The 27,089-nt window shown below is 43.3% G+C and overlaps 1 protein-coding gene across 1 annotated transcript in view; it reads left to right on the forward strand.

Moving 5' to 3' along the window:
- The first annotated feature begins 791 nt into the window (after window positions 1-791).
- RBP1 (retinol binding protein 1) overlaps window positions 792-27,089 on the forward strand; it is a 66,316-nt gene continuing 40,018 nt past the window's right edge. Inside the window, exons 1-2 of the mRNA XM_001505411.5 lie at window positions 792-1,153; window positions 1,814-1,992. Of these exons, the coding sequence (XP_001505461.1) occupies window positions 1,081-1,153; window positions 1,814-1,992 (252 nt within the window). The 5' untranslated portion in view covers window positions 792-1,080. The remainder of the gene's footprint in view (window positions 1,154-1,813; window positions 1,993-27,089) is intronic.

A 27,089-nucleotide genomic window follows, 5' to 3' on the forward strand; every position in this document is an offset into this window, starting at 1 on the left:
TTGGCATTTGTTAAGCGCTTACTATGTGCAGAGCACTGTTCTAAACGCTGGGGTAAATACAGGGTAATCAGGTTGTCCCACTTGAGGCTCACAGTTAATCCCCATTTTACAGATAAGGTAACTGAGGCACAGAGAAATTAAGTGACTTGCCCAAAGTCACACACCTGACAAGCAGTGGAGATGGGATTCGAACCCATGTCCTCTGACTCCCAAGCCCGGGCTCTTTCCACTGAGCCATGTTGCTTCTCTAACTTGTATTTACCCCAGTGCTTAGAACAGTGCTTGGCACATAGTAAGCGCTTAACAAACACTATCATTATTATTAAGTAAGTGTTGAAGAAGTAATGTAATTATTGTTATTATTACTGGCTGGCTGAAAGTGGTCAGACCCGGGATAAACCCTGGCTGTCGCATTCTCTGGACCTTCTATTCATTTCTGTCTTTGTGCCTCTCATGGGGCCTCTTCACTCCCCTTCAACTGGATCAAATGAGTAATTTCCCTCCAGCTAATCAACTGACAATCCCATTTGCTGATCACCCTAGCCTACAACATAATCACTGTCAGAAGATTTCACTAAACTACTCCAAAGGGTCTTCAATAATCCTAATCCGTTATTTCCTGGGAGTGTGAACGTTTGCCTCTCCAAACGTTTTCCAAAGGGGAAAACAAACCGGAGACAAATAAATTCTCCAGGGCCCCACAACCCCCATCGAGGCAAGCAAGGCCATCCATCTTCTCCCCTAAAGTGCATTTGGTATTAAGGAGGGAGGAGCAATTCGGTTAAAATGGTTCCCTAGGTAATCAGTAGCCTTACAGCCTTTGTGTGAAAGGTTTGAATCAAGCTGTCCTGTTGCCATTCTAAATCAGAAGGGTCCAGTTTTGTTCAAGGATTTAATGGTAGCACTTGGACAGTAATCGGATTAGGGGGCTTGCAAGAGAAGCGCACCGCCTGAAAAGCAGATAAAATTCAGAGTCGACACAGAGCTAAGACATTGAACTCTGCCAAGGAGCAGCCGTCACAACAGCAGCAGCAGCCGCAGCCAGGACATTTCCAGGTTCTGTCTTTGGATATTTCTGAAATGCCTGCAGATTTCAATGGTTACTGGAAAATGTTGAGCAATGAAAACTTTGAAGAGTATCTCAAAGCCTTAGGTAAGACTCTCTGTCTGTCTGCTATTTAGTTTGCAATCAAGCGCCACTTATCCGAAGCTGGAAGGTGAATCTGCTTTACAGAAAGGATCGCTAACAATGCTAACAGGCGCTACAGTAGCTTCTGCCATCCTTTCTTCTAAACTGGCTCCATGTGCTGTGGCTACATTAACCGCCTTTGAAAAGTAACTTGTTTTTACTCACTTAGGAATGACGAACAAAGCAATCGTACTTAAAGTTGCATTATCCCCTGACTGACTGCTGTTGAACACAAGAATATAGTTACAAAGACAGCATAAAAGGCATTAGAAGGAAGGTCTTTGGGCTTAATCTCTTGTGCTGCAAATTTGAGAGGGAAAAATATCATGGGGGGGGGGGTCAATTGGTGACAAAGACCCACAGTAATGGGTAATTTCATTAGAAACCTGTGATGTGTGGTTTAGGGGGAGTTAAAAGTCTGGTAATGCTTCTTGAAAGCCTTGTGGCATTAGTAAATCAAGATATCAGGTGAGCAAAATGTTTAAGCTTCAGAAATATTTGGGTATAAAATGCTGGTGAAATATATATATTTTTACTTTTTGTTCCTCACAATCCGATTATCTCCTCCCAATCTCTAGTAAAAGACTTAAAATTTTATCGTGTTTTTTTTTCCTCCCCCTTCAGATGTAAATGTTGCTGTGAGGAAAATTGCAAACCTGCTAAAACCAGACAAAGAGATCATTCAGAATGGAGATCATATGATCATTAAAACTTTGAGCACTTTCAGGAACTACATCATGGAATTTGATGTAGGGAAGGAGTTTGAAGAGGATTTATCTGGTGTGGATGATCGCAAATGCATGGTGAGAATTAGACTGAATTTACACTGTTTTAGTGTCCTTAAGGCAATGCGAGTGTTTTAAGGAAAGTACAATAGCAATACAGAACTCTTAGGTATGCAATATGCACAAATGTAGAGAGTTGTGCTTACAAATAAATGCATATTCACTGCCTTATAGACTTTTTAATTGAAGCTGCTTGAGGTGGTGCTTCAAACTTTTAAATACCTATCTTAAAAGAAATGCAAGCATTTTCAAGAAATGCAAGCAATACTTTCACCATTGATTTTCTAATTTGGAAAAAAAATACAAGTTTAGAGGTTAGAGACATTTTACATTTTGACTTTTCCCTTTCCCACCCTGCGTTTCCCTTTCCCACTCTGCATTTCCCCTTCCAATACCCCTCTCTCTCTGAGGAAGTTTCATTAGAAAAATTGTAAGCAGTGTACTTAATAGCCCTTCTTAACTAAACTTTAGATAAACATGACTGAGCGGGGACATTACAGTAACACTAAGAAAACGTCCCTCTGACCTCTTGATAAAGTAGCAGTATTTTCCAAGTCATGACCAATATAAAACACCAATTAGCAGTGAACGACTCAAGAATTCCAACTACTTAGTTAAGAGTTGGATGTTGTTCTCTATGGTACTATAAGGTCAGGACACTTCTGCTAACTCTCAGGGAGAAATTTTGCTGATTAGTAAAAAACTCATTACGCTAGTCTTCATTGCCTAAAATGAAAGGGGTAAAGTGAAGTAAAGTTCAAAGATAGGAAAAAAAATAAACATTGCTCAAAACTCCCAAACCCAAACAGCATATGATAGGTTACATGGTGTGGGAAGGGAAAAGGGCCTGAAATTTTATTAAAGAGACTGTAAATCCTTTTTGAGTATGCAGTAGGTTTTCTAGCTGCTATTTGCAAGGGACACTGTCCAGGTTAAACTTCCAAAATCAGTCACTGGGTGAAAGGAAAATCCTGTTGTCTTAAAGAACAGATATATGCTACACCTTTCTAAACCCAAAAAGTTTTTCTGATCTAACAGAATTGATAAACCTATCTAAAGAGTTTTTAAGAAAGTGTTTTGGGGTGTTTTTTAAACTAGCTGACTCATTTTTGAGTACTTAACACAGTGATGTTTACCAAAACCAATCAAGCTGGTAATCATGTTAAAAGCTAGTTTTTTAATTTTATCGCCCGGAAACTTTTTTGCAACTGAAGTCCAGCGTGTGCAATAATTGTGATCCTTGTTAAACACTATGTGCCAAGCACCCTGGTAAGCATTAGGGTAGATGTAAGATAATCAGATCCCTCCTGGGACTCACAGTCTAAGTAGGAAGGTCAAGTACTGAATCCCCATTTTGCAGATGAGGGAACTGAGGCATATAGAAGTTAGGGGACTTGCCCAAGATCACACAGCAGACAAATGATCTGAAATTAGAACTCAGATTCTCTGAATCCCAGAGCTGGGCTTTTTTCACTAGGCCATGCTGCTTCCCTACCACTTGTCTGAGGTGGTGGTAGTTCAGCAGAAACAGATTTAAATAGCCAGAGTTGTAAAGCAGTTATAATAATTGAGGTATTTAAGTGTTTCCTATGTGCCAGGCACTGTACTAAGCTTTGGAGTGGATGCAAGCAAGTTGGGTTGGACGCAGTCCCTGTCCCACATGGGGTTCACAATCTTAAACCCCTTTTACGGTGAGAGAACTAAGGCACAGAGCAGTGAAGTGACTTGCCCAAGGCCACCCAGCAGACACACGGAGGAGCCAGCTTTAGTATCCATTACCTTCTGACTCCCAGGCCTGTGCTCTATCCACTATGCTATTCAGGCTTTTCTCCCAGTAACCACCCAAAATTGGTATTTCATCTAAACTCACCCTCTCCTTCCCCTACCCAAACAAATGAAGTATCTAGCTCTGGCATCCTGCTTGATATAAATCATGGTACCTCTTTGGGAATAAAAAAAAAACCCTTAAATATTAAATACCATTATTATTAATAATAATGTTGGTATCTGTTAAGCACTTACTATGTGCAGAGCACTGTTCTAAGCGCTGGGGTAGATACAGGGTAATAATAATGATGTTGGTATTCATTAATCGCTTACTATGTGCAGAGCACTGTTCTAAGCACTGGGGTAGATACAGGGTAATCAGGTTGTCCCACGTGAGGCTCACAGTTAATCACCATTTTACAGATGAGGTAACTGAGGCCCAGAGAAGTTAAGTGACTTGCCCACAGTCACACAGCTGACAAGTGGCAGAGCTTGGATTTGAACTCATGACCTCTGACTCCCAAGTCCAGGCTCTTTCCACTGAGCCACACTGCTCCCTCATGGAAAGAGCATGAGTCTGTCAGTCTGAGGATCTCGGTTGTATTCCTGACTCCACCACGTGTCTGCTTGTGACCTTGGGAAAGTCACTTGTGCGGGCCTCTGTTTACTTATCTGTACTACCGGATGAAATACCCGTTTTCTCTCATACTTCGATTGTAAGCCTCAAGTGGGAAAAAAAGACTGTCCAACCTGATATTGCCTCTACCCCACCTTAGTACAGTGCTTGGCACAGAATAAGTGCTTAAATGCCACAGTTATCATTTTCAGAGGAAGATGTGCTTTATTGGGTTTTCTTCTTTTTGTTGTTTGCCCATATTAGTTACAGAAAGGTGGAGAAGGAAGATGGATTGGTGACTGAGTAGTTAATGTCAGTCATTGGAAAAGGAAAGAAAAATGGCCTGGAACAGACTTTCTCAAGCTCAAACATGTTGAAATTTTGAACAGTGGAAACTCTGGAAGTAAGAGTACTTCCTTTCAAGTAGTTATGTACCTTTTTCTTTGCAAGAAACTCCTTTTGTAAATGTTGTAAACTCTGCTTAAGGAGCATTTTCAGTTTTTAGAATGTTAGCCTTTTCTATCCATGCAAATCTTGAATTTCTTCCCTACCTCTGTCCCACTTAACCCTCCCCCCACTTAAGCCTCCAAGAGTTAGGCGGGAAACTGTTCTTGTCCACTGTTCAATTACAAAGGAATCTTAATAAAATAAAATATTCATTTTTATTCTTAGACCATTAAGCAGTGGATTCAAGTCTCTCCTTTGTGTCCCCACAGAAGAGCTTTTCTTTCCACTCTTTCCCCTGCCTTATCTACTTCAGCTGGGTGTATTTTGATCAGAGCTAAGGAAGCACTTTGCTGCCTCTGCTTGACTTCTTGATTGTGTGTGAGAGAGTATGTGAGTTTGTGTTTGGATATCCACATTCCTTCAAGTGATGAGGTAGTCTTCTAAAAATCACACACTACTCAAAAGGAGAGTCATCATCAACAGCATTTGCAGGAAGTAATACTAAGGTACTTTTGTTCATAGATCTTACAAAGTGCATTTGACAGCAGGAGTAGAGCTAAACTTTGGCATTTATATTGTCAGTTTGCCCTGAAAAGTTCATTAAGATTCTAAGTTCATTAAGGTTCTGGGTAATTGTGTAACCTAGTGGAAAGAGCACAGGCTTGGGTTTCAGACAACCCGGCTTCTATTCCTTGCTCCACCACTGTGTGTGACTGAAGACAAGTCCCTTAACATCTCTGTGTCTGTTACATCATCTCTGAAATGGGGGCTAAGACTGTAATCCCATGTGGAACATGTCCAGTGCCAATTTGATTATCTTGTATCTACCATAGTGCTTAGTAGAGTGCCCGGAACATAGTAAGCACTTAAATACCATTAGACAAAAAAAAAGAAAAAGATTACTTCGTGGAAGTCGGGCAGGGCATGTCCAAACTCATGATGCCCTGTCTATGTTCCCCTCACATCACCAATTGGATAAAGCAGTGTTGCAGGATGCAAGAAAACACCTGGATGTAGGTGTTCAATTGTGGTCAATCTCTCTAGTGACTAAGAAGACATGCAGAGAAGTGTGATACCGTTTTGCTGAAACAAGCATGTACTTTGGGCTTGTAGAAGATCTAAAGAAAACAGGGAAGCCTTGCAGAAAACTATAATAGAAATTGACATCATTGAGCTAAATGCTCACTGAATTCAGTTACCTAGGTAGTACATTTACCAGTGATGCAGGAGGGAGAAGCAGTGTGGTCTCGTGGATTAAGCATGGGGCTATGGCCACACAACTAAAATTGTAAGCCCAGCTGCCAGCTATATGACCTTGAATAAATCACTTAACTTTGTTGTGCCTCAGTTTCTTCAAATGCAAAATGTTTGCTCCTGACTGTGAGCCCCCTGTGAAACAGGGATTGTGTCTGGCCTGATTAACTCATATCTATCTCAGTGCTTAGAACAGTCTTGACACAGTAATACCATTAAAAAATAGGAGGCAGCAATAGACGGGGTAGTAGAAGATTGCATCAAGGAGGGCAAAGATTATTTCAGAACCTGTTAAACTAGAGTGGCAAAAGTGTGGTATGAGGCTTCAGACCAATTTGAAGATACACAGAATTGAAGTGCTGTCTAACCCTTATATGGCTGTTCGACCTGGACTCTTGAAGCCGCCATATCTGATTCCTTGAGCAGTTCTAGTACGTCAACAGGACCACAAACAACCAAGTGTTTAAAATGAAGTTTCGAGCATTGAAGCTGTACTCGACTCCATATAGCTGCACTAGGAAAGTTGTGGATAAAGAAAGGATGAGAGTAGGATATTCAAATAGCTGTAACATTTATATCGTTGTCTGTCTCTCCCCCCCCCCCAGCCTTTAATCTTATTGTGGATGGGGAATGTCTGTTTACTGTTATTATTGTACTCTCCAAAGCACTTAGGATAGTGTACTGAACCTAGTAAGCACTTAATAAATACAGTTGACTGACTGTTCTGTGAGTTGAAATTGAGAAACCAAAGACCAGGAAGTCAGAGGTAACATTTTAAGGATACTTAATGTAGTGCTGTGCATATAGTAAACAATTAAATACCATTGATTAATTGATATAGTACAACAAAGCCTCAGACAGTGCTGCATCTCAGCTGAAAACTGTGAGTCAAGCAGCAGAGGTTAAACAGAGGGGCTTTTTTCTGTTATTATGGTATTTGTTAAGCTCTTACTATGTGTGAGGTACTGTTGTAAGTTCTGGGGTAGATACAAGGAATCAGGTTGGACACAGTCCATGCCCCCTGTTACAGAGGAGGTAACTGAGGCACAGAGAAGTGAAGTGACATGCCCAAGGCCAAAAAGCAGACAATTGGCGGAGCTGAGTTTAGAACCCAGGCCCTTCTGACTCCCAGGTCCACTGTATCCACTAGGCTATACTGCTTCTCATTGAAATAAAAAAAAGAGCCGCTCTTCTTTAGAAAATCTTAATAAGGATTAGAAGTGAGATGAGACAAAAGGCAAGACAGCACCACGTGCTGCAAATGAATGATAGTCTTTGAGAGGGCACAGTGCAGTCAGGATTCAGAGTCATAAACTCATCCTTAAGTGAATTGCACTGTCACTGGTGTCTGTGATCATAGACAACTACATACCCAGTGCTTGGCACATAGTAAGTGCTTAACAAATACTATATTATTACTAGTAGTAGGCAGAACTCTGTTCTAGGCACATGGGCATATTAAGCAGAAGAAAGTTATGGTCCCTCCTTTTGAGTAGCCTAAATTGCCACTTATACAAGTGGGAAAATAGTAGCAGCATAGATATAAAAGTAAGCAATAAACAGATCAACTGACAAATGTTAAGCTAGTTGGTAGGATAAAGTAACCAGAAGAGTGGGGGATTCGTCAGGGGATGCCTTTAGGAGGAGTGACCTAAGATTAGGCAGATTAGGAGGTGGGGAAGAAATAGAAACAGTCTGCTCCACTTTTTCTAGCAGAAAGTGTGGTCTAGTGGTTAGAGCACGGGCCTGGGAGTCAGAAAGACCTGGGCTCTAATCTATGCTCTGCCACTTGTCTGCTCTGTGACCTTGGGCATGTCACTTAACTTCTCTGTGCTTCAGTTCCTTCATCTATAAAATAAGGATTAAGGATGTGAGCACCATGCGGGCCAGGGAATGTGTCCAGTCTGATATGCTTCTATTAAACCTGGCACTTAATGTGCCTGGCATATAGTAAATGCTTAAAATACCATTATTATTATTAGTTACTTTCTAGACAAGTCAACATTGTCCATCTCTTCTCTACTCCAGGCTACCCCCTCTTACATTTTGGCACAACCTGACCAGCATGGCGTAGTGGAAAGAGCCCGGGCTTGGGAGTCAGAAGTTGTGGGTTCTAATTCCGCTTCTGCCACGTCAGCTGTGTGACTCCAGGCAAGTCACTTAACTTCTGGGACTCAGTTCCCTCATCTCTAAAATGGGGATGAAGTCTCTGAGCCCTACGTGGGACACCCTGATTACTTTATAACTACCCCAGCGCTTAGAACAGTGTTTTGCATAGTAAGCACTTAATGCCATCATTATTATTATTATTATAATTGATCAGTGGTATTTATTGAGTGATTACTGTGTGTGGAGCACTGTACTAATCACTTGGGAGAGTACTGGTAGATACATTCCCTGCCCACAAGGAGTTTAGAGTCTAGAAGGGGAACAGGCATTAATATAAAGTATATGTACATAATGGGGCTGAGGGTGGGGTGATTATCAGGTACTTAAAGAATACAGATAGAAATGCATAGTTGAAGCAGAAGGAAGAGGGAGTAGAGGAAAAAAGGGCTTAATCAGGGAAGGTCACTTGAAGGTGATGTGATTTTTTTTAATAAGGCATTCAAGGTGGGGAGAGAAGTGTTCTATCAGATATGAAGTCAGTCAATAGTATTTATTGAGCACCTACCGTTTACAGAGCACTGTCCTAAGCACTTGGGAGAGTACAATATAACAGATACATTCCCTGCCCACAATGAAGGGAAGGGAGTTCCAGGCCAGAGGAAGGACGTGGGCAAGGGGTCGCGGAGACAGAGACACAGTGAGCTAGTTGGCAGCAGAGGAGTGAAGCATGCGGGCTGGGCTGTAGTAGGAAATCAGCAAGGTAAAATAAGGGGGGGACGGTGAGCCAATTGAGTGCTTTGAAGCCAATGGAGAGGAATTTCTGTTTGAATTGGAGGTGAATTCTGTTGAATTGTCCCCTTATGGGACAAGAACTGGGTCCCAAATGATTACCTCATTTCTTCTCCAGTGCTTAGAACAGTGTTTGGCATATAATAAGCTCTTAACATGCCATAATTGTATTTTTAAAAGCATACCTTCCACTGACACACACTCCAGTCTCTGAAGGAAATGTGCACTGCAGTCCCAAATAATGCATCCATATGGAAGCCAGCTCTTCCCCATCCAGTTAGAAGATCCCTGAAAGTTATTGAGAAATGGGGATGATGGGGACTGAATGGGCTTTTAGGAATATCATCTGGGCAGTAGAATGAAGGATGGACTGGAGTCAGGAGAGGCAGGAGGCAGAAAGGTCAGGGAAGAGACTGATGCAGTAGTCAATCGACAGCTTGGCAACACCCATGTTATGAGAAGTAATATAAGAGGAAGCATGGTCTAGTGGAAAGAGCATAGGCCTGGGAGTCAGAGGACCTGGCTTCTAATGCCATTTCTTTCTTGTGTCTGCTGTGAGACCTTGGGCAAGCCGTTTAACTTCTCCGTGCCTCAGTTACATCATCTGTAAAATGGGGATTAAATCCTTCTTCCTACTTGCTGTGAGCCCCATATGGGACAAGAACTGGGTCCCAACTGATTAGCTGTTTCTTCTCCAGTGCTCAAACAGTGCTTGGCATATAGTAGCTTGGCTCAGTGGAAGGAGCACGGGCTTTGGAGTCAGAGGTCATGAGTTCGAATCCCGGCTCTGCCACTTGTCAGCTGTGTGACTGTGGGCAAGTCACTTCACTTCTCTGTGCCTCAGTTACCTCAGCTGTAAAAATGGGGATTAAGACTGTGAGCCCCACGTGGGACATCCTGATTCCCCTGTGTCTACCCCAGCGCTTAGAACAGTGATCGGCACATAGTAAGTGCTTAACAAATACCAACATTATTATTATTATATAGTAAGCTCTTAACAAATCCCATAACTGTATTTTTAAAAGTATACCTTCCACTGACACACTCTCCAATCTCTTATGGAAATGTGCACTGCAGTCCCCAGTAATGCACCAAATGGAAGCCAGCTCTTCCCCATCCAGGTAGAAGATGCCTCAACGTTGCAACAACAGAATCTTTATTTTAAAAAGGTGAAAAATGAAAAAAAAATGCATATGAAGATTAATTCTTTTGCTCTTACCTTGTTGTTTGTATTTACACAACCAGCAAGAGCTTCATTCAAAAGACAAAACAGAAAAATGACATTTGGGATATACCACCCTGATTTCTGGCATAAAAACCATGTCTCTGGATGTTTATGGAATTGCAGATATTTCTGTGGAATCCTTTGTAATTATAAACACTCATGGAGCAATGAAACTGAACCTTGATCTGTTTCCTTTCTGAAATGTTTAGTTCAGCAAGTTCAAAAGGTTACTTGGTGGTAAAAAAACAAAAACAACTTTTTTTAAACCATATGAGTGTTTCTTCACTCAATTTACATGTGGAGAGGCTGATTTTTTTGTTGTTGTTGAGTAGATCTAGGATTTTTTTTCTCTGGACATCCTATTCTCAGGGTTCAGTGCATCCTGGAATGTACTTATCTTTTGGTGCAAGGAAGAGAATATTTTGTAATTTCCCACTGAAAACAAGTAATTGTAAAAAAAAAGTCTCTCCTCAAAAGAATGCATATAATAATCACCATTCTGTCTTGCAAAGCCTAAAAATACAGTGGTGCCACATCAGAATAAATCTTGTTTCAGTATAGGTATCCATTATTCTAGTATAAACTTGAACATTCAACCTAGACATAATTTTGAGGGTCAGTCCATGCTGCCATTTTTGTTCTCCAAAATTTGTATTAATTCCCATAAATTTCAAATAGTTATTTGCCTCTGGAGTTAATGTTCGCCTATAGGTACATTCGTGCCCATAAAAAAGAGCTATAGGTGACGCCAATCAATCGGTGGTATTTATTGAGCATTTACTCTGTGTTGAGCACTGTACTAAGCACTTGCACTGTTACTGTGGAATTTGGCTGTAACTTCTGTTGTGAGTTCAAATCTCACAGCCCTAGGACAGCACTGAACAGCGGTGTAGCTCTGTAGACCTTTGGTTTTTAGTCCTGTTACCACGCTCTGCCTCTACACATCTGTTGGACAGTCATCCAAATGATGTACTGTCTACTTGAGTCTTTTTTCTTCTTCTTTATCATCGGTCAGTGTTATGACTAGGTGCCTGTAGAGATTTTTGGTTGTGTAAATAGCTTCCCCTTTGCACGCTGCTGTGACCTCAGTTTTCTTTGTTGCTGTTAAGGAATTCATGGAGCTCTTACTATGTGCCAGGCACCATGCTAAATGCTGGAGTAGATACAAGCTAATCAGGTTGAACACAGTCAATGTCCTGCATGGAGCTTGCAATCTCAAGCCCCATTTTAAAGATGAGGAAACTGTAAAGTCTTTAGATATACAGTCACTCATAGTGCCTGGCTGACTCGGTAAATTTGCTTAAAGTCATTTGCCTGCCTTCTTGAGTGTGTGCCTCTAGGTCAGAATTATCGGCATACCCAATTCTTGGCCAACAGTTCCTAAGACATTTGATGATGCTTGAAGTCCACTGAGTGGCAAGGATTTCCCAGTAGTGCTGCATCTGGATTCCTAGTTCCACCTTCCAACATGGCTGTGTAGAATGAGGCTCTCCATCACCTTGCCCCTTCCTACCTCTCCTCCCTTCTCTCTTTCTACCGCCCATGCCGCACGCTCCGCTCCTCTGCCGCCCACCTCCTCACCGTTCCTCGGTCTCACCTATCCCGCCGTCAACCCCTGGGCCACGTCCTCCCGCGGTCCTGGAACGCCCTCCCTCCTCACCTCCGCCAAACTGATTCTCTTCCCCTCTTCAAAACCCTACTTAAAACTCACTTCCTCCAAGAGGCCTTCCCAGACTGAGCTCCTCTTCTCCCTCTACTCCCTCTACCACCCCCCCTTCACCTCTCCGCAGCTTAACCCTCTTTTCCCCCCATTTCCCTCTGCTCCTCCCCCTCTCCCTTCCCATCCCCTCAGCACTATAGTCGTCCGCTCAACTGTATATATTTTCATTACCCTATTTATTTTGTTAATGAAATGTACATTGCCTCGATTCTATTTAGTTGCCATTGTTTTTACGAGATATTCTTCCCCTTGACTCTGTTTATTGCCATTGTTCTTGTCTGTCCATCTCCCCCGATTAGACTGTAAGCCCGTCAAATGGCAGGGACTGTCTCTATCTATTGCCGACTTGTTCATTCCAAGCGCTTAGTACAGTGCTCTGCACATAGTAAGCGCTCAATAAATACTATTGAATGAATGAATGTTACCTCATCTGTAAGATGGAGGTCAAATACCCCTTCTTCTGTGAGCCCCATGAGAGACAAGGGACTGTGTCCAAACTGATGATCTTGCCTCTTCCCCCAGCACTTAGAACAGTGCTTGACACATGGTACGTGCTTAAAAAGCAGCATAAAAAAGTGGATCCAAAAGGACCATGATAAGGATCTTGCTGGCGAAGGGGAATAATAGCAGCCCTCCATAATTGCTTCAATCTGATCTTTCACTAACTTTTTTCATAAAAAGCAGCATGGCTTAGTGGAAAGAGCACTGTTCTGGGAGTCGGAAGACCTGGGTTCTAATTCTAGTTTTGCCACTTGTCTGCTGGTTGACCTTGGATAAGTCTCTTCTCTATGCCTCGGTATTCTCTTCTGTAAAATGGGGATTCTGCAATACCTGTTCCCTCTCCTATTTAGACTATGAGCACTGTGTGGGACAGAGATTGTGTCTGCCATGATTATCTTGTATCTACTTCTGTGCTTAGTATAGTGCCTGACATATAGTTCATACCCTTAACAAGTCCCATTATTAGTACTATTATTGTCAGATCTCAGTGACAATGCCATCAGGTGCTGGCCACATCCTGGCTCCGCTGTGGTGACTTCCTCAGTATTTGAGGCAAGTGAAGAGCACGGGCTTGGGAATCAGAAGTCGTGGGTTCTAATTCTGTCTCCGCCACTTGTCAGCTGTGTGACTTTGGGCAAGTCACTTAACTTCTCTGTGCTTGTTACCTCATCTGTAAAATGGGGATTAAGACTGTGAGTCCCATGTGGGACAACCAGATTACCTTATATCTACCCCAGTGTTTAGAACAGTGCTTGACATATAGTAAGTGCTTAATTAATACCATCATCATTATTATTATTATGTACCTGCTGGAGGGTTTTCAGTTTTGCAGAGCTGCTTCTTCAGTAATAGGTGGTATTTTGAGAAGAGTATTGAACTGCCGTTGTCATTCTTATAGATTTCCTTTGGTTTATCGCCCCCACCCCTACTCCCCCGAAATGGTGGAAGCCTAAGACATGGCTGAATACAGTCTGTTTGGTGAGGATGACTCTCATGTAAGTTTTTGTCCAGAACTAGTTACTGTTGGGTAAATTAAAATTGGAAACCGTAGGCAAAAATGAGTAGGGCATAGTCATGCTAATAAAATATTCATATTCTCCAAATTGTCACTCTCTAGTATGATGGATGAGTTTCAGACAGGGAACCAATTAAAGCAAAATGTAACAGTATTCTTAAATTTCACATTGAATGTCCAAGGGTTTTGTTGTAGTCATGAAATGCCAATATCTAGAAGAATAACAAGATTTCATTGGTGAACTTATTTATCCCACCTTGGTGATCTGAAATTATTTGCAAAGTACCTTTTTAGATAGAACACCTCTCTTGCAATGGTGCTGAGGAACCGTAGTCAGCCTTCCCTTTCTAAAGCTACTCATTCCAGTAAGCTTTTGTGCAGAATCTGGTCTTTCCTCTGGGGCCAGATTATATGGATGATGTGCATCTTTTTGACTACTGATCTAGAGAGAAATAGCAAAATCCTGCTCTCATTATGTTTCTCAGAGTTTTGGCCAGAGTTTCAGGTAGAAAATGTAAATCTCTCACTGTATTTTATTATTTTTTGTATTTCTTTTTAACTTGTGTGTCTCTAGGAGGGTAGAAATTGGTTACTTTCTGTGTTCAATTTATTTTCAAAAATCCTTTTGATCAGCCATATGCCATGTACCCCAAGTCGTTTATGCTGGGATTGAAACATAAATATTCTTTCCCGCCATTGTGCCTTTTGGGTCGGCACAAAAAAAGTCACAATTCTGAAGGGAATGAAGTTCAAAAATGGAAAACCAAAACTAATTGGGGAGCAGTCTGTCAGATGTTGTTATTGGCATCAGCAAACCCTTTGACCCTATAACCTACCCTTTTGATAGCCACGGTGCAAATTAGACAAATAGCCCCTTATTATGGATTTCCAATGAAATTAAAAAATAGATTTTATAAGTCAGAAGCTTCCAAACTGAACTCTAAAAACTAAAAGCATTTGTTATCTAACAGAGGAATCCAATTGTTTTGTAGCTGCCGTAGAACAATTCTTGGCACATAATGTGCACTTGGCAAATACAATAATTATTAATAATAATGTTGGTATTTGTTAAGCGCTTACTATGTGCCAAGCACTGTTCTAAGCACTGGGGTAGACATAGGGGAATCAGGTTGTCCCACGTGGGGCTCACAGTCTTAATCCCCATTTTACAGATGAGGGAACTGAGGCACAGAGAAGTTAAGTGACTTGCCCACAGTCACACAGCCGACAAGTGGAAGAGCTGGGATTCGAACTCATGAGCCCTGACTCCAAAGCCCGTGCTCTTTCCACTGAGCCACGCTGCTTCTCTATTACTATTAACATATAACTAAATGGACATTCCCAGGACCACATGGGACCCAAAGAGCACCTTTAATCCCAATATTTGTCAGAGTAAAATTATTTTATTGCCCCTTCCACCCATCCCAGGAAGTAAAGCACTTGTAGCCTTATTTTCAGTCAAATACCCCACAGATTAGTAATATCTTTGCCTTGCTGTAATTGCATAGAGTATGTCTTGAGTGGCCTTGTGGAGACAAGGGGGCCACCCCTATACTAGTCTCTCCACTGGGGATTTCTGGAGCAAGGGCCTGGAAGTCAGAAGGACTTGGGTTCTAATCCCAGCTCTGCTAAGCATGTGAGTCCCAGGTGGGACAGGGACTTTGTCCAACTTGAATGACTTATATCTACTCCAGAACTTTGAACAGTGCGTGTCTCAAAGTAAGGATTTAACAAATATTATTATTATCCTTATTATTATTATTACATCTGCTGAATACCTTGCTCTTCCCACTGCTCCTCACTGCCTGGACTCTGGGAATAACCCAGGGCCATCCCAAACATCAGTAGGTTAATAATAATGGTGGTATTTGTTAAGTGCTTACTATGTGCAAAGCACTGTCCTAAGCGCTGGGGGGATACAAGGTAATCAGGTTGTCCCACATGGGGCTCACAGTTTTAATCCCCATTTTACAGATGAGGTAACCGAGGCACAGAGGAGTTAAGTGACTTGCCCAAAGTCACACAGCTGGCAAGCGGCAGAGCCGGGAACATTGCCTTGCTGAAGTTAAGGATGTTTGGGTGGGTTGAGGTGAGATTATTGGTAAGAATCTCCCATTTCAGCTCCTCTGTGAGATTATAGGCATCTGCAAAGTAAGGATTGTGTCTTTTATCTTAGTGGTAGTCTCCTAAATATCAATTGTATTTAATGAGCACTTTCTGTGTGCAAAACACGGTGCTAAATGTTCACCAGTACTAAGTACTCATAGTTCTAAATGCCTCAGACTATGCTTTACCCAAAGTAAATGCTCAATATATGCTATAGTTTGATGAGCACTAAACCACCAGATTCCCGTGCATATCCCCATGAGGTCATTAACCAATCATTTATCTGGCTCTGGATTGAAATGTGTCCTGAAGCAAGTTTTCAGGCCTAAAAAATGTGTTTCCATGGGCGAAATATATGAAAGTCAGATTTCCCCAGTTCTTCCAATGGCACCCCTATATTACAGCTCTTTGTGATGCTGTCTCCTTGAGCTGAATTCAAAAGGCCCTCCGCTTTTCAGAAAGAATTAATCCTGGGACGTGAAACTCAGCAGCACTTCTCCTCGGAAACCTACAAGGTGGCTTATGTCTATGTGCTGGTGACTTATTTGCCTTCAGTCGTACGTGCTGGAAAGGGGAGTGGTGCTTTGGAAAACAGTCCAAGGGCAAGATCTAGTTGAATCTAAACAGTAAAGCTCTGCAGAAACCACCCCAGGCTCTGTCTGAAAATAAATAATGGCCATTTTGAGATTCTCAGACCATAGAGAGCCGGAAATGGCAAAAGTGTAAGATTTGTAGAGAAACGGAAAAAAAACCCAACATGCCAGGATAGAATTAACTGTATTCTGAATGGATCCAGGGATTATGGGAGCACCTCCTTCTGAATCAAGTGCTGAATTTAGTGAATTTTTCTCCTCAGCTCTGGTTTTGGGAGTATTTCCAAGTGAGGGTTGCTCAGTCCGTTTGAAGCGTCCTGCTGCTCTTGGCAAAACAAGTTTCTGACTCCCTGATGAGTGTTTAAAACTTGTTTATTCAGGTGACAGACAAAAGAGATGAAACAATCACCAGGGGAGGAGCATGAAAGTTAGGGTGGAGCAGGGGCACCCAGATATTTGACAGCAATTTATCTTGATTGTCACTTATGGCTGTAATGTCTGATTATTACAGAAGTGGACACTAAGCTTTGAATCCTGAGCCTCTCAGACAATGATATTTATTCAGGCCATAGTGGGTTCCAGCACCACCTTATTAAGTACAACCAAGGAGTAGGTAGACAGGATCCCACCTTCAAAGATCTTACAACCTATCAGAATGTATGTCATTTGATAGTTTTAAAACTGATATGCAAGAACCTGACCAAGTAACTCTACAAGACCGACGGTCCTCATTCAGAGTCTTTGATTTTCCAGTTGGACATTTTTTTCCCCTTTAAAATCACAACCCTCTAGACAGTAAGCTCCTCATGGGCAGAGGAAATTTCTACCAAATCAGTTATATTATTCCCCCCGAAGCACTGACTATACTGATAGAGGCAATCCCTGCCCAATAACGGGCTCACAGTCTGAACAGGGCGGGTGGGGGGAGAAATGCTATTGACCTGTGGGATCTTTTTAGTTGTCTAACAAAGAAAATTTGAAAAATGAGTGGAACATTAATGGAGGACCTTTACATTAACTATGAAGGATGGATCCAACTCTTTTTCCCCACCAAGTCCAGTGGCATTATTGTAGTAATAATAATAATGATAATATAATCATAGTATTTGGTAAGCACTTACTATGTAACAGGCACTATAGGAAGGGCTGGGATAGATACAGGGAACGCGGCTTAGTGGAAAGAGCACAAGTTTGGGAGTCAGAGGTCATGGGTTCTAATCCCAGCTCCTTCATTTCTCAGCTGTGTGATTTTGGGCAAGTCACTTCACTTCTCTGTGCCTCAGTTACCTCATCTGTAAAATGGGGATTAACATTGAGCCCCTAGTGAGACAACCTGATCACCTTGTATCTACCCCAGTGCTTAGAACTGTGCTTGGCATATAGTAAGCGCTTGACAAATACCATCATTATAAAAGATAATTGTGTTGGACAAATCCCTGTCCCACATAGGCCTCACAGTCTTAATCCCCATTTTATAGATGAGGTTACTGAGGCCCAGAGAAGTTAAGTAACTTGCCCAAAGTCACAGAGTATACACGTAGCTGATTCAGGATTAGAACCTAGATCCTCTAACTCCCAAGCCCGGGCCCTTTGCTCTAGTGCACTCTGCTTCTAATGTCACTTGTGGAACTGTGCCTCCTTGAAGCATCTCTACCCAGGAGGAGAAAAGATAGGGTAGAGATTTGGCTTTAGCTTAGTGAGGTTGGAGTGGATGCAGGGAAATACAGAGACTCATCTTTATTTGAGATCTCTGCTGAGGATGGTATTATCTTTAAAAAAAGGAATTCAAACATTTTGTAACTGAATCTTGAAACCATGTTACCATAGTCAAAAAGACCTAATTAGGAAAAAAAAAACCCAAACTCCCAAAAAAACTGATTTGAAGTGGATCACTGGATAACAAATCCATCCAGTAATTTAATGGAATTACTTCACATTTGCTAATCTATTTTACAAAAATTTAAATTGTTAGTCATTAGCAATTTAAAAAGCAGTATAATTTTAATTGACTCCTTATACAAGTAAGAGCATTGTCAAAGGACTGAAAAGATCAATCCATTAAAATTTTTACTAGCCTGAAGATTGCTCTCCATGCCTCTCCCTGCATCTCCCACCCAACAGATGCTCACACTAGTTTATGTCCCTGTAATGATGCTATTAATAATAATAATGGTATTTGTTAAGCACTTACTATGTGCTAAGCACTGTCCTAAGCACTGATGATAGGTGGGGATCAGCATAAGGAAGAGAAAACTAAAGACTTAGTGGCCTGGACATGGATTTCTTGAGGGGCCAGACCAGACTAATTGCCCAAGGGGTGTGTCAGGAGTGCTAACTTGTAATTGTAGGTGTGGGGGTGAATTGGGGACTCTGTGTTGGGGAGCATAGCTTTGAGGACAAGGTGAGGGAGAGGGGAGTGAGAGGAAAAGAGGGGTAAAGAGCTGGCGAGAAAGAGGGGAAAGAAGGGAGAGAACGGGGAGAGAGGAAGAGGAAGGGAAGAGAGTGTATACCTTCAACCACCACACCATTTTCTTTGCCACATCTTCTTGTCCTCTGCATCCTCCTCCTTCCTCCTTCATTCATTTATTCAGTCACATTTATTAGGCACTTGCTGTGTGCAGTTCACTCTTCTAAGTGCTTTGGAGAGTACAGTATAATGATAGTTTCCTTGCCCACCATGAGCTTACAGTCTCCTCTGCCAGTGCCAGTCAAACAGAGGGGCCCCAGGACTGATCTAGGTTAAAGTAGTTGACCTGGAGACCCTGCCACTTGTGTGGAAGAGGTGGCCTTTGCAGTAACCATGGCTGATGACTCCATCCTGGGAAGTGGCACTGGTGTTGTGCAGTGGGATTCATGTTGCCCTTGGATTGTGACCAGGCTGTGTGGGTGAGCCAGAGGGAGGTGGTTGTCTGGTTCATTCCCACTGGGTTCTGGGGCCAGTGGGGAAAGGAGCTCTTGGCTCAGGCCTAGAGCCTGGGGAGAGAGGACAAAAGGATCTCTGCAGGAATCCCGCATGTTTGGTTTGGGGACAAGTCTTTGCTCCATTCCAGCCACTTTCTCACTCCTAAGAGGTCAGGGGGTTAGGGGAGGCAGGGTGGTCTAGTGGAAAGATCCCGGGCCTGCAAGTCGGAGGACCTAGGTTTTAATCCCAGCACCCAGCTCCACCACTTGTCTGCTGTGTGATCCTAGGCAAGTCACTTCACTTCTCTGTACCTCAGTTACCTCAACTGTAAAATCTGTATATCCTTCTCCCTCTTGTTTAGACTGGGAATGCCCTGTGAGACAAGGCCAGTGTCCAACCTGATTAATGGGTGTCCACCCCAGTGTTTAGTATAATGCCTGACACATAGCATGTCCCTAAAAATAATTAAAGGGCATCAGGGACTGGCCATGACCATATGCCCATCACAGAAAGCTCCAGTGGAGGTGGTACCCTGGTCTGAGGGTAGAATTTAATTTATTATTATTAACAGTAATAATTCTGGTACTTGCTAAGCACTTATGTGCCAAGCACTAGTCCAAGCTCTGGGGTAGATACAAACAGATCGGGTTGGACACAGTCCTTGTCCCACACAGGGCTCACAGTCTCAATCTCCATTTGACAGATGAGGTAACTAAGGCCCAGAGAAGTAAAGTGATTTGCCCAAGGTCACACAGCAGACAAGTGGCGGAGCCAAGATTAGAACCCATGACCTTCTGACTCCCAGGCCCATGCTCTATCCACTACACCATTTGGATTCAGATCATAAAATGAACACACTGCTTGCTTCCATTTTGAAAGACTATGTAAGTTTAGCTCTGTGAAATTCTATTATAGAGCATAGATATTAGCAGTACAAGCATATCTCTCTCTTTCTCTCTCTCTCTCATATACACATAAACACACACACACATATATAATATGTCCATATTCAAAGACGCCACAGATGCTGAAGTTCAAATACGAGTGTGCGTATGGCTGAAAAGATCCAGGCAGGATCCACAGTCCCGGCCACACTGAGCACACGAAAAGGTTATTCCTCGTTGTGATGCTTTACTTAATATTTATATAGTGGAGGGAACTTTTTTTTTCCTCACATCTGTTTCCGTACAGACATTTCGTTGAGAAAGGTCTTCTTTTTTTCATGGCAGAATGCCATGCCCATCGATACACAGCATGTGACTCCCAGTCTTCAGTTGGAATGCAGCGTTGTCTGAGGTTCTGTTCTACTGTGTCCATTTCCTCTCTCTTCCTTACATTTAGTTTCCCGATTTCAGCTTTCCACACAACGCCAATTAAGCACCTGGCTGTCTCACTTTATGTGTGCGTGAGCATGATTTCAATGCTGTGGGGTTGGCTATTTTCCAGAACCTCATGGTTCCTGATCTCGTCTTGCCGTTTGATATTGAGTCTGGCCCCTAAGTGACGCTGATGAAATGGCTCAAGAAACCAGCTGAGGCATCTCTGTGTGGGCCACACCTCACAGCTCTAGACGAGGTTGGATGACACTATAGCTCTGTAGACTTTGTTTGGCCTGGACTTGATACCTTATTGCTGGTAAACTCTGATGGTCTGCCAGAGGATGCTATGGCTTTCTTCTCTTTTCCTGCCTATCACTACGTCATTGGTCTGTTTGCTGATTAGGTATCAGAATTCTGACATAGTTTTTAGTTTTGCATAACCAATAAAAATTTTTGGTTGTGTTTATGGCTTAAAGATCACCTCAGTTTTCTCTCACTTATTGTTAGCTTAGAGCACCTGTCTGATTTAGTGAAGAGGCCTACAATCAATTGTTGGCTCGGTCATTCATCATTATTATTATTTTATAAGTGCTTATTGGGATAAATACAAGCTTGGTTCCTGTCCCACATGGGGCTTACAGTTCAAGCAGGAGCGAGAATAGGTATTGAATTCCTATTACAGATGAGGAAACTGAGAAGGGAAGTGACTTGCCCAAAGTCACAAAACAGACAAGTGGCTGAGCTGGGAAATCTCAAGGCCCTCTGAATCCCAGGCCCGTGGTCTTTCCAAAAGGCCTTGCTGCTCCTCTGCTCATCTCCTTCTGAATGACTGATTGTAGGAATTTGAATGATACCCAGAATCTGAGTTGGAAGAGTTTCCCAGAGGAGCAAAAGCAAAATCTGACACCTGCATCCAGGTCTGTTGTTGCACCTTCCATCCTGGTTGTATAGACCAAGTTGAGCAGGACTTGGGCCCACACATATCCCCATTTGACTCCCCTGGCAATGGGGGATGGCTCAGAGAGGGCACTCCTGGCTACTCAAGCAACCAAGTCATCACAAGCTGTCTCAGAATCTTGAAGATTCTGTGTTGCATTGGATGTCATCTTCACCCCATGCAGCACTATGTGCCCAACCTTATACCCTCTTTAAAATATGAGAAAATTGTTGAGTTCATCAACAGTCACTTGAAGGTATTTATTGAGCATTTAGTGTGTGCAGAGCACTATACTAAGCTCTTGGGAAAATACAGTACAATACTTGATAAACACAAGGAGATTACTGCCTGAAGGAGGCAGGCATTGAAGTAAATTACAGATAGGGGAAGTAGAGTATAAGGATCGATCGACCAGTCAGTGGAATTTGAGTACTTGCCGTATACAAAGCACTGTGCTTGGAAGAATGCGACAGATGGACACGTTCTCTGCCCACAAAGAATTTATAGATTGGCAAGAGAGAGACAGGGCCAGTGACCTCTCACCCATGTCCTGCCTCTAGCCTGAAATGCCCTCCCTCTTCATATTCAACAGACAATTACTCTCCCTCTCTTCACAGCCTAATTGAAGGCACATCTCCTCCAAGAGGTCTTCCCTAACTAAACTCTCCTTTCCTCTTCACCCACTCCCTCTGAATCATCTCGACTTGCTCTTTTATTTATTCTCCTTCCCAGCCCCACAGCATTTATGTGCATGTCTCTAATTTTATTAATACTAATGCTTGTCATTCATTCATTCAATAGTATTTATTGAGCGCTTACTATGTGCAGAGCACTGTACTAAGCGCTTGGGATGAACAAGTCGGCAACAGATAGAGACAGTCCCTGCCGTTTGACGGGCTTACAGTCTAATCGGGGGAGACGGACAGACAAGAACAATGGCACTAAACAGCGTCAAGGGGAAGAACATCTCGTAAAAACCGATGGCAACTAAATAGAATCAAGGCGATGTACAATTCATTAACAAAATAAATAGGGTAACGAAAATATATACAGTTGAGCGGACGAGTACAGTGCTGTGGGGATGGGAAGGGAGAGGTGGAGGAGCAGAGGGAAAAGGGGAAAATGAGGCTTTAGCTGCGGAGAGGTAAAGGGGGGATGGCAGAGGGAGTAGAGGGGGAAGAGGAGCTCAGTCTGGGAACGCCTCTTGGAGGAGGTGATTTTTAAGTAAGGTTTTGAAGAGGGAAAGAGAATCAGTTTGGCGGAGGTGAGGAGGGAGGGCGTTCCAGGACCGTGGGAGGACGTGACCCGGGGGTCGACGGCGGGATAGGCGAGACCGAGGGACGGCGAGGAGGTGGGCGGCAGAGGAGCGGAGCGTGCGGGGTGGGCGGTAGAAAAAGAGAAGGGAGGAGAGGTAGGAAGGGGCAAGGTGATGGAGAGCCTCGAAGCCTAGAGTGAGGAGTTTTTGTTTGGAGCGGAGGTCGATAGGCAACCACTGGAGTTGTTTAAGAAGGAGAGTGACATGCCCAGATCGTTTCTGCGGGAAGATGAGCCGGGCAGCGGAGTGAAGAATAGACCGGAGCGGGGCGAGAGAGGAGGAAGGGAGGTCAGAGAGAAGGCTGACACAGTAGTCTAGCCGGGATATAACGAGAGCCCGTAATAGTAAGGTAGCCGTTTGGGTGGAGAGGAAAGGGCGGATCTTGGCGATATTGTAGAGGTGAAACCGGCAGGTCTTGGTAACGGATAGGATGTGTGGGGTGAACGAGAGAGACGAGTCAAGGATGACACCGAGATTGCGGGCCTGCGGGACGGGAAGGATGGTCGTGCCATCCACGGTGATGGAGAAGTCTGGGAGCGGACCGGGCTTGGGAGGGAAGATGAGGAGCTCAGTCTTGCTCATGTTGAGTTTTAGGTGGCGGGCCGACATCCAGGTGGAGACGTCCCGGAGGCAGGAGGAGATGCGAGCCTGAAGGGAGGGGGAGAGGACAGGGGCGGAGATGTAGATCTGCGTGTCATCTGCGTAGAGATGGTAGTCAAAGCCGTGAGAGCGAATGAGTTCACCGAGGGAGTGAGTGTAAATGGAGAACAGAAGAGGGCCAAGAACTGACCCTTGAGGAACTCCAACAGTTAAAGGATGGGAGGGGGAGGAGGCTCCAGCGTAGGAGACCGAGAATGATCGGCCAGAGAGGTAAGAGGAGAACCAGGAGAGGACAGAGTCCGTGAAGCCAAGGTGAGATAAGGTATGGAGGAGGAGGGGATGGTCGACAGTGTCAAAGGCAGCAGAGAGGTCAAGGAGGATCAGAATGGAGTAGGAGCCATTGGATTTGGCAAGAAGGAGGTCATGGGTGACCTTAGAGAGAGCAGTCTCGATAGAGTGGAGGGGACGGAAGCCAGATTGGAGGGGGTCTAGGAGAGAATGGGAGTTAAGGAATTCTAGGCATCGATTGTAGACGACTCGTTCTAAGATTTTGGAAAGGAAGGGTAGTAGGGAGATAGGACGTTGTCTCCTCCTCTAGACTGTAAGCTGATTGTGGACAGGAGATGTGACTGTTCTGTTGTTATATTTTGTACTTCCCAAGAGCTTAATAGAATGCTGTGCACACAGTAAGTGCTCAATGAATACGATTGACGTAAAAGGTACACAACCATGTACCCTTGATGCTATTGATTCCTGTCTACTGGTTTTGTTGTCTGTCCCCCCCTTTTAGACTGTGAGCCCAGTGTTGGGTAGGGATTGTCTCTACCGGTTGCTGATTTGTACTTTCCAAGTGCTTAGTACAGTGCTCTGTACACAGTAAGTGCTCAGTAAATACTATTGAATGAATGAATGAATGGAAAAAGGTGATACAGAGGGTTGGATGTGAGGTATTAAGTGGTTCCCTCAAAGAGTGAAAAGCACTGATGCACTTCAGCAGACCTATAGACCAATCCCAGAAGGTCGAAATGAATTCAAGGGTATCATATTATCCAGTAATTTGGGGGCTGGCCAGACTGCTAATTAATTGGAGGGTAATGCAGTTCTGCAGGACATTAGAGGCTCACAGGCTGGTCATCTAATCCTTTTTCTCCACCGATGGCCAATAACACATGTGGACATTGTGCCCAGTTGAAAATCCCTCCTCTTTGAACATGGAACAATGAGAATCTGTTACCTGTACAAGGCTATTGGCTATGAATGCTTACAGAAACTTTGAAATGTATGATCTTTTCTGTCTTTCCCTTTATTTTAATTTAATCAACCCACTTAATTTTTAAAAAACTTTCTCATTGTTCAAAAGGACACTCTTATCTAAACCAAGTGGAAAAGGGTTAATGATAGATTGAAGTCCAGTATCAAGCCAGGTGTGTATTTGAGGCTAATGATTGCCAGAACAATAATAATAATAATGTTGGTATTTGTTAAGCAGTTACTATGTGCAGAGCACTGTTCTAAGCGCTGGGGTAGATACAGGGTAATCAGGTTGTCTCACGTGAGGTTCACAGTTTTAATCACCATTTTACAGATGAGGTAACTGAGGTACAGAGAAGTTAAGTGACTTGCCCACAGTCACACAGCTGACAAGTGGTAGAGCCGGGATTCGACATCTAAGTGAATTTATTTATCTCAGAAAGTAAATGAGTTGTTTTATGAACATGGTCTTAAAATGCTCTTCCTTAACCAGATTTAATAGGAACTATGCTGTCACTGGCTGTATCCTGGTCTTTCTGAGTGAAGTAGAAACATACTCTCTTAAATCTCAATTGAGCGGTTTTCTGATTGACATCTGAGCCATCTGATGGCTCTTTTAAATTTTATCCTCAATCCCTCCTCTCCCTAGCCTGCCCTACACTCTGCACTTCCCAAACTGAAAATGTACCCAGGACCAGAGCCAAGGGGGAAGAAGGGAGAGAAGCAGGGCAATCAACTTCCTCATCAAATAGAAAGTCTTTACCAAATAAGGAGCAGTGTGGCCTAGTGGATAGGGTGTGGGAGTCAGAAGGTCCTGGTTTCATTCATTCATTCATTCAACTGTATTTATTGAGCACTTATTGTTTGCAGAGCACTGTACTGAGCACTTGGAAAGTACAATTGAGCAACAGATAGAGACAATCCCTACCCAACAACAGGCTCACAGCCTAGAAGGGGGAGCCAGACGACAAAATAAAACAAGTAGACAGGCATCCATACCACCAGAATAGATAAATAGAATCATAGATATATACACATCATTAATAGAATAGAGTAATAACACCTCTCCTCAGCTAAACCCTCTTCTCCCCCCTTTCCCTCTCCTGTCGCACCTCCTCAGCACTGTACTCATCCGCTCAACTGTATATATCTTTATCACCCTATTTGTTTTGTTTATTTTGTTTAATGAGATGTACATCACCCGGATTCTATTTAGTTGCCATTGTTTTTAGGAGATGTTCTTCCCCTTGACTCTATTTATTGCCATTGTTCTTGTCTGCCTGTCTCCCCCGATTAGGCTGTAAGCCCATCAAAGGGCAGGGACTGTCTCTATCTGTTGCCAACTTGTATATTCCAAGCGCTTAGTACAGTGCTCTGCACATAGTAAGCTCTCAATAAATACTATTGATTGAATGAATGAATGAATGAATAATATATACAAATATATGCAAGTGCTGTGGGGAGGGGAGGAGGGGCAGAAGAAAAAAGGGGCCTCAGTCTGGGAAGGCCTCCTGGAGGAGGTAAGGTCTCAGTAGGGCTTTATAGAGGGGAAGAGAGCTAGTTTGGTGAATATAAGGAGGGAGGGCATTCCAGGCCAGAGGTAAGGATGTGGGCCAGGGGTCGACAGTGGGACAGGTGAGAATGAGCCACAGTGAGGAGGTTAGTGGCAGAGGTATGGGGTGGGCTGTAGAAGGAGAGAAGGGAGGTGAGGTAGAAGGGGGCGAGGTGATGGAGAGCTCTGAAGCCAAGAGTGAGGAGTTTTTGCTTCACGTGCAGGTTGATAGGCAACCACTGGACATTTTAGAGGAGGGGAGTGGCAAGCCCAGAGTGTTTCTATAGAAAGATAATCCAGGCAGCAGAGTGAAGTATAAACTGATGCCGGGGGAGACAGGAGGATGGGAGATCAGAAAGGAGGCTGATACAGTAATCCTGTCGGGTTATGATGAGAGATTGTACCAGCAAGGTAGCAATATGGATGGAGAGGAAAGGGTAGATCTTGGCGATGTTGTGAAGGCGAGACCGGCAGGTTTTGGTGACGGATTGAATGAGAGAGCCGAGTCAAGGATGACACCAAAGTTGGATTCTAGTCCTGGCTCTGCCACTTGTCTGCTCTGTGACCTTAGTCAAGTCACTTCACCTCTCTGTGCTTCAGTTACTTCATCTGTAAAATGGGAATCGAGACTGTTAGCCCCACAGGGGACAGGGACTGTGTCCAATGCAATTTGCTTGTATCCATCCCGGCTCTTTGTACAGTGCCTGGCACACAGTAAGCACTTAACAAATACCACAGTTGTGATTACAGGAGTGGGCCTGGGAGTCAGAAAGACCTCAGTTCTGGGCCATTTGTCTGCCATGTGGTCTTGGGTAAGTCACTTCAATTCTCTGTACCTTAGTTACCTCATCTGTAAAGTGGGGATGAAGACTGTGAGGCCTCATAAGAGACAAGGCCTGTGTCTACCCTTGTATCTACCCCAGTGCTTAGTACATTGGCACATAGTAAACACCATAAAAACCCAACTTCTTTTGGCTTTAAAGCACTCAATCACCTTTCCCCATCCTGTTTTACCTCACTGATTTGCCACCTTAACACAGTTCACTGACTTCACTCCTCTAATGCTACTCGGCTCACTGAACTTCAATAATAATAAT

Source organism: Ornithorhynchus anatinus, chromosome 1 (assembly GCF_004115215.2).
Source record: "Ornithorhynchus anatinus isolate Pmale09 chromosome 1, mOrnAna1.pri.v4, whole genome shotgun sequence".
Taxonomy (NCBI): Eukaryota; Metazoa; Chordata; class Mammalia; order Monotremata; family Ornithorhynchidae; genus Ornithorhynchus; species Ornithorhynchus anatinus.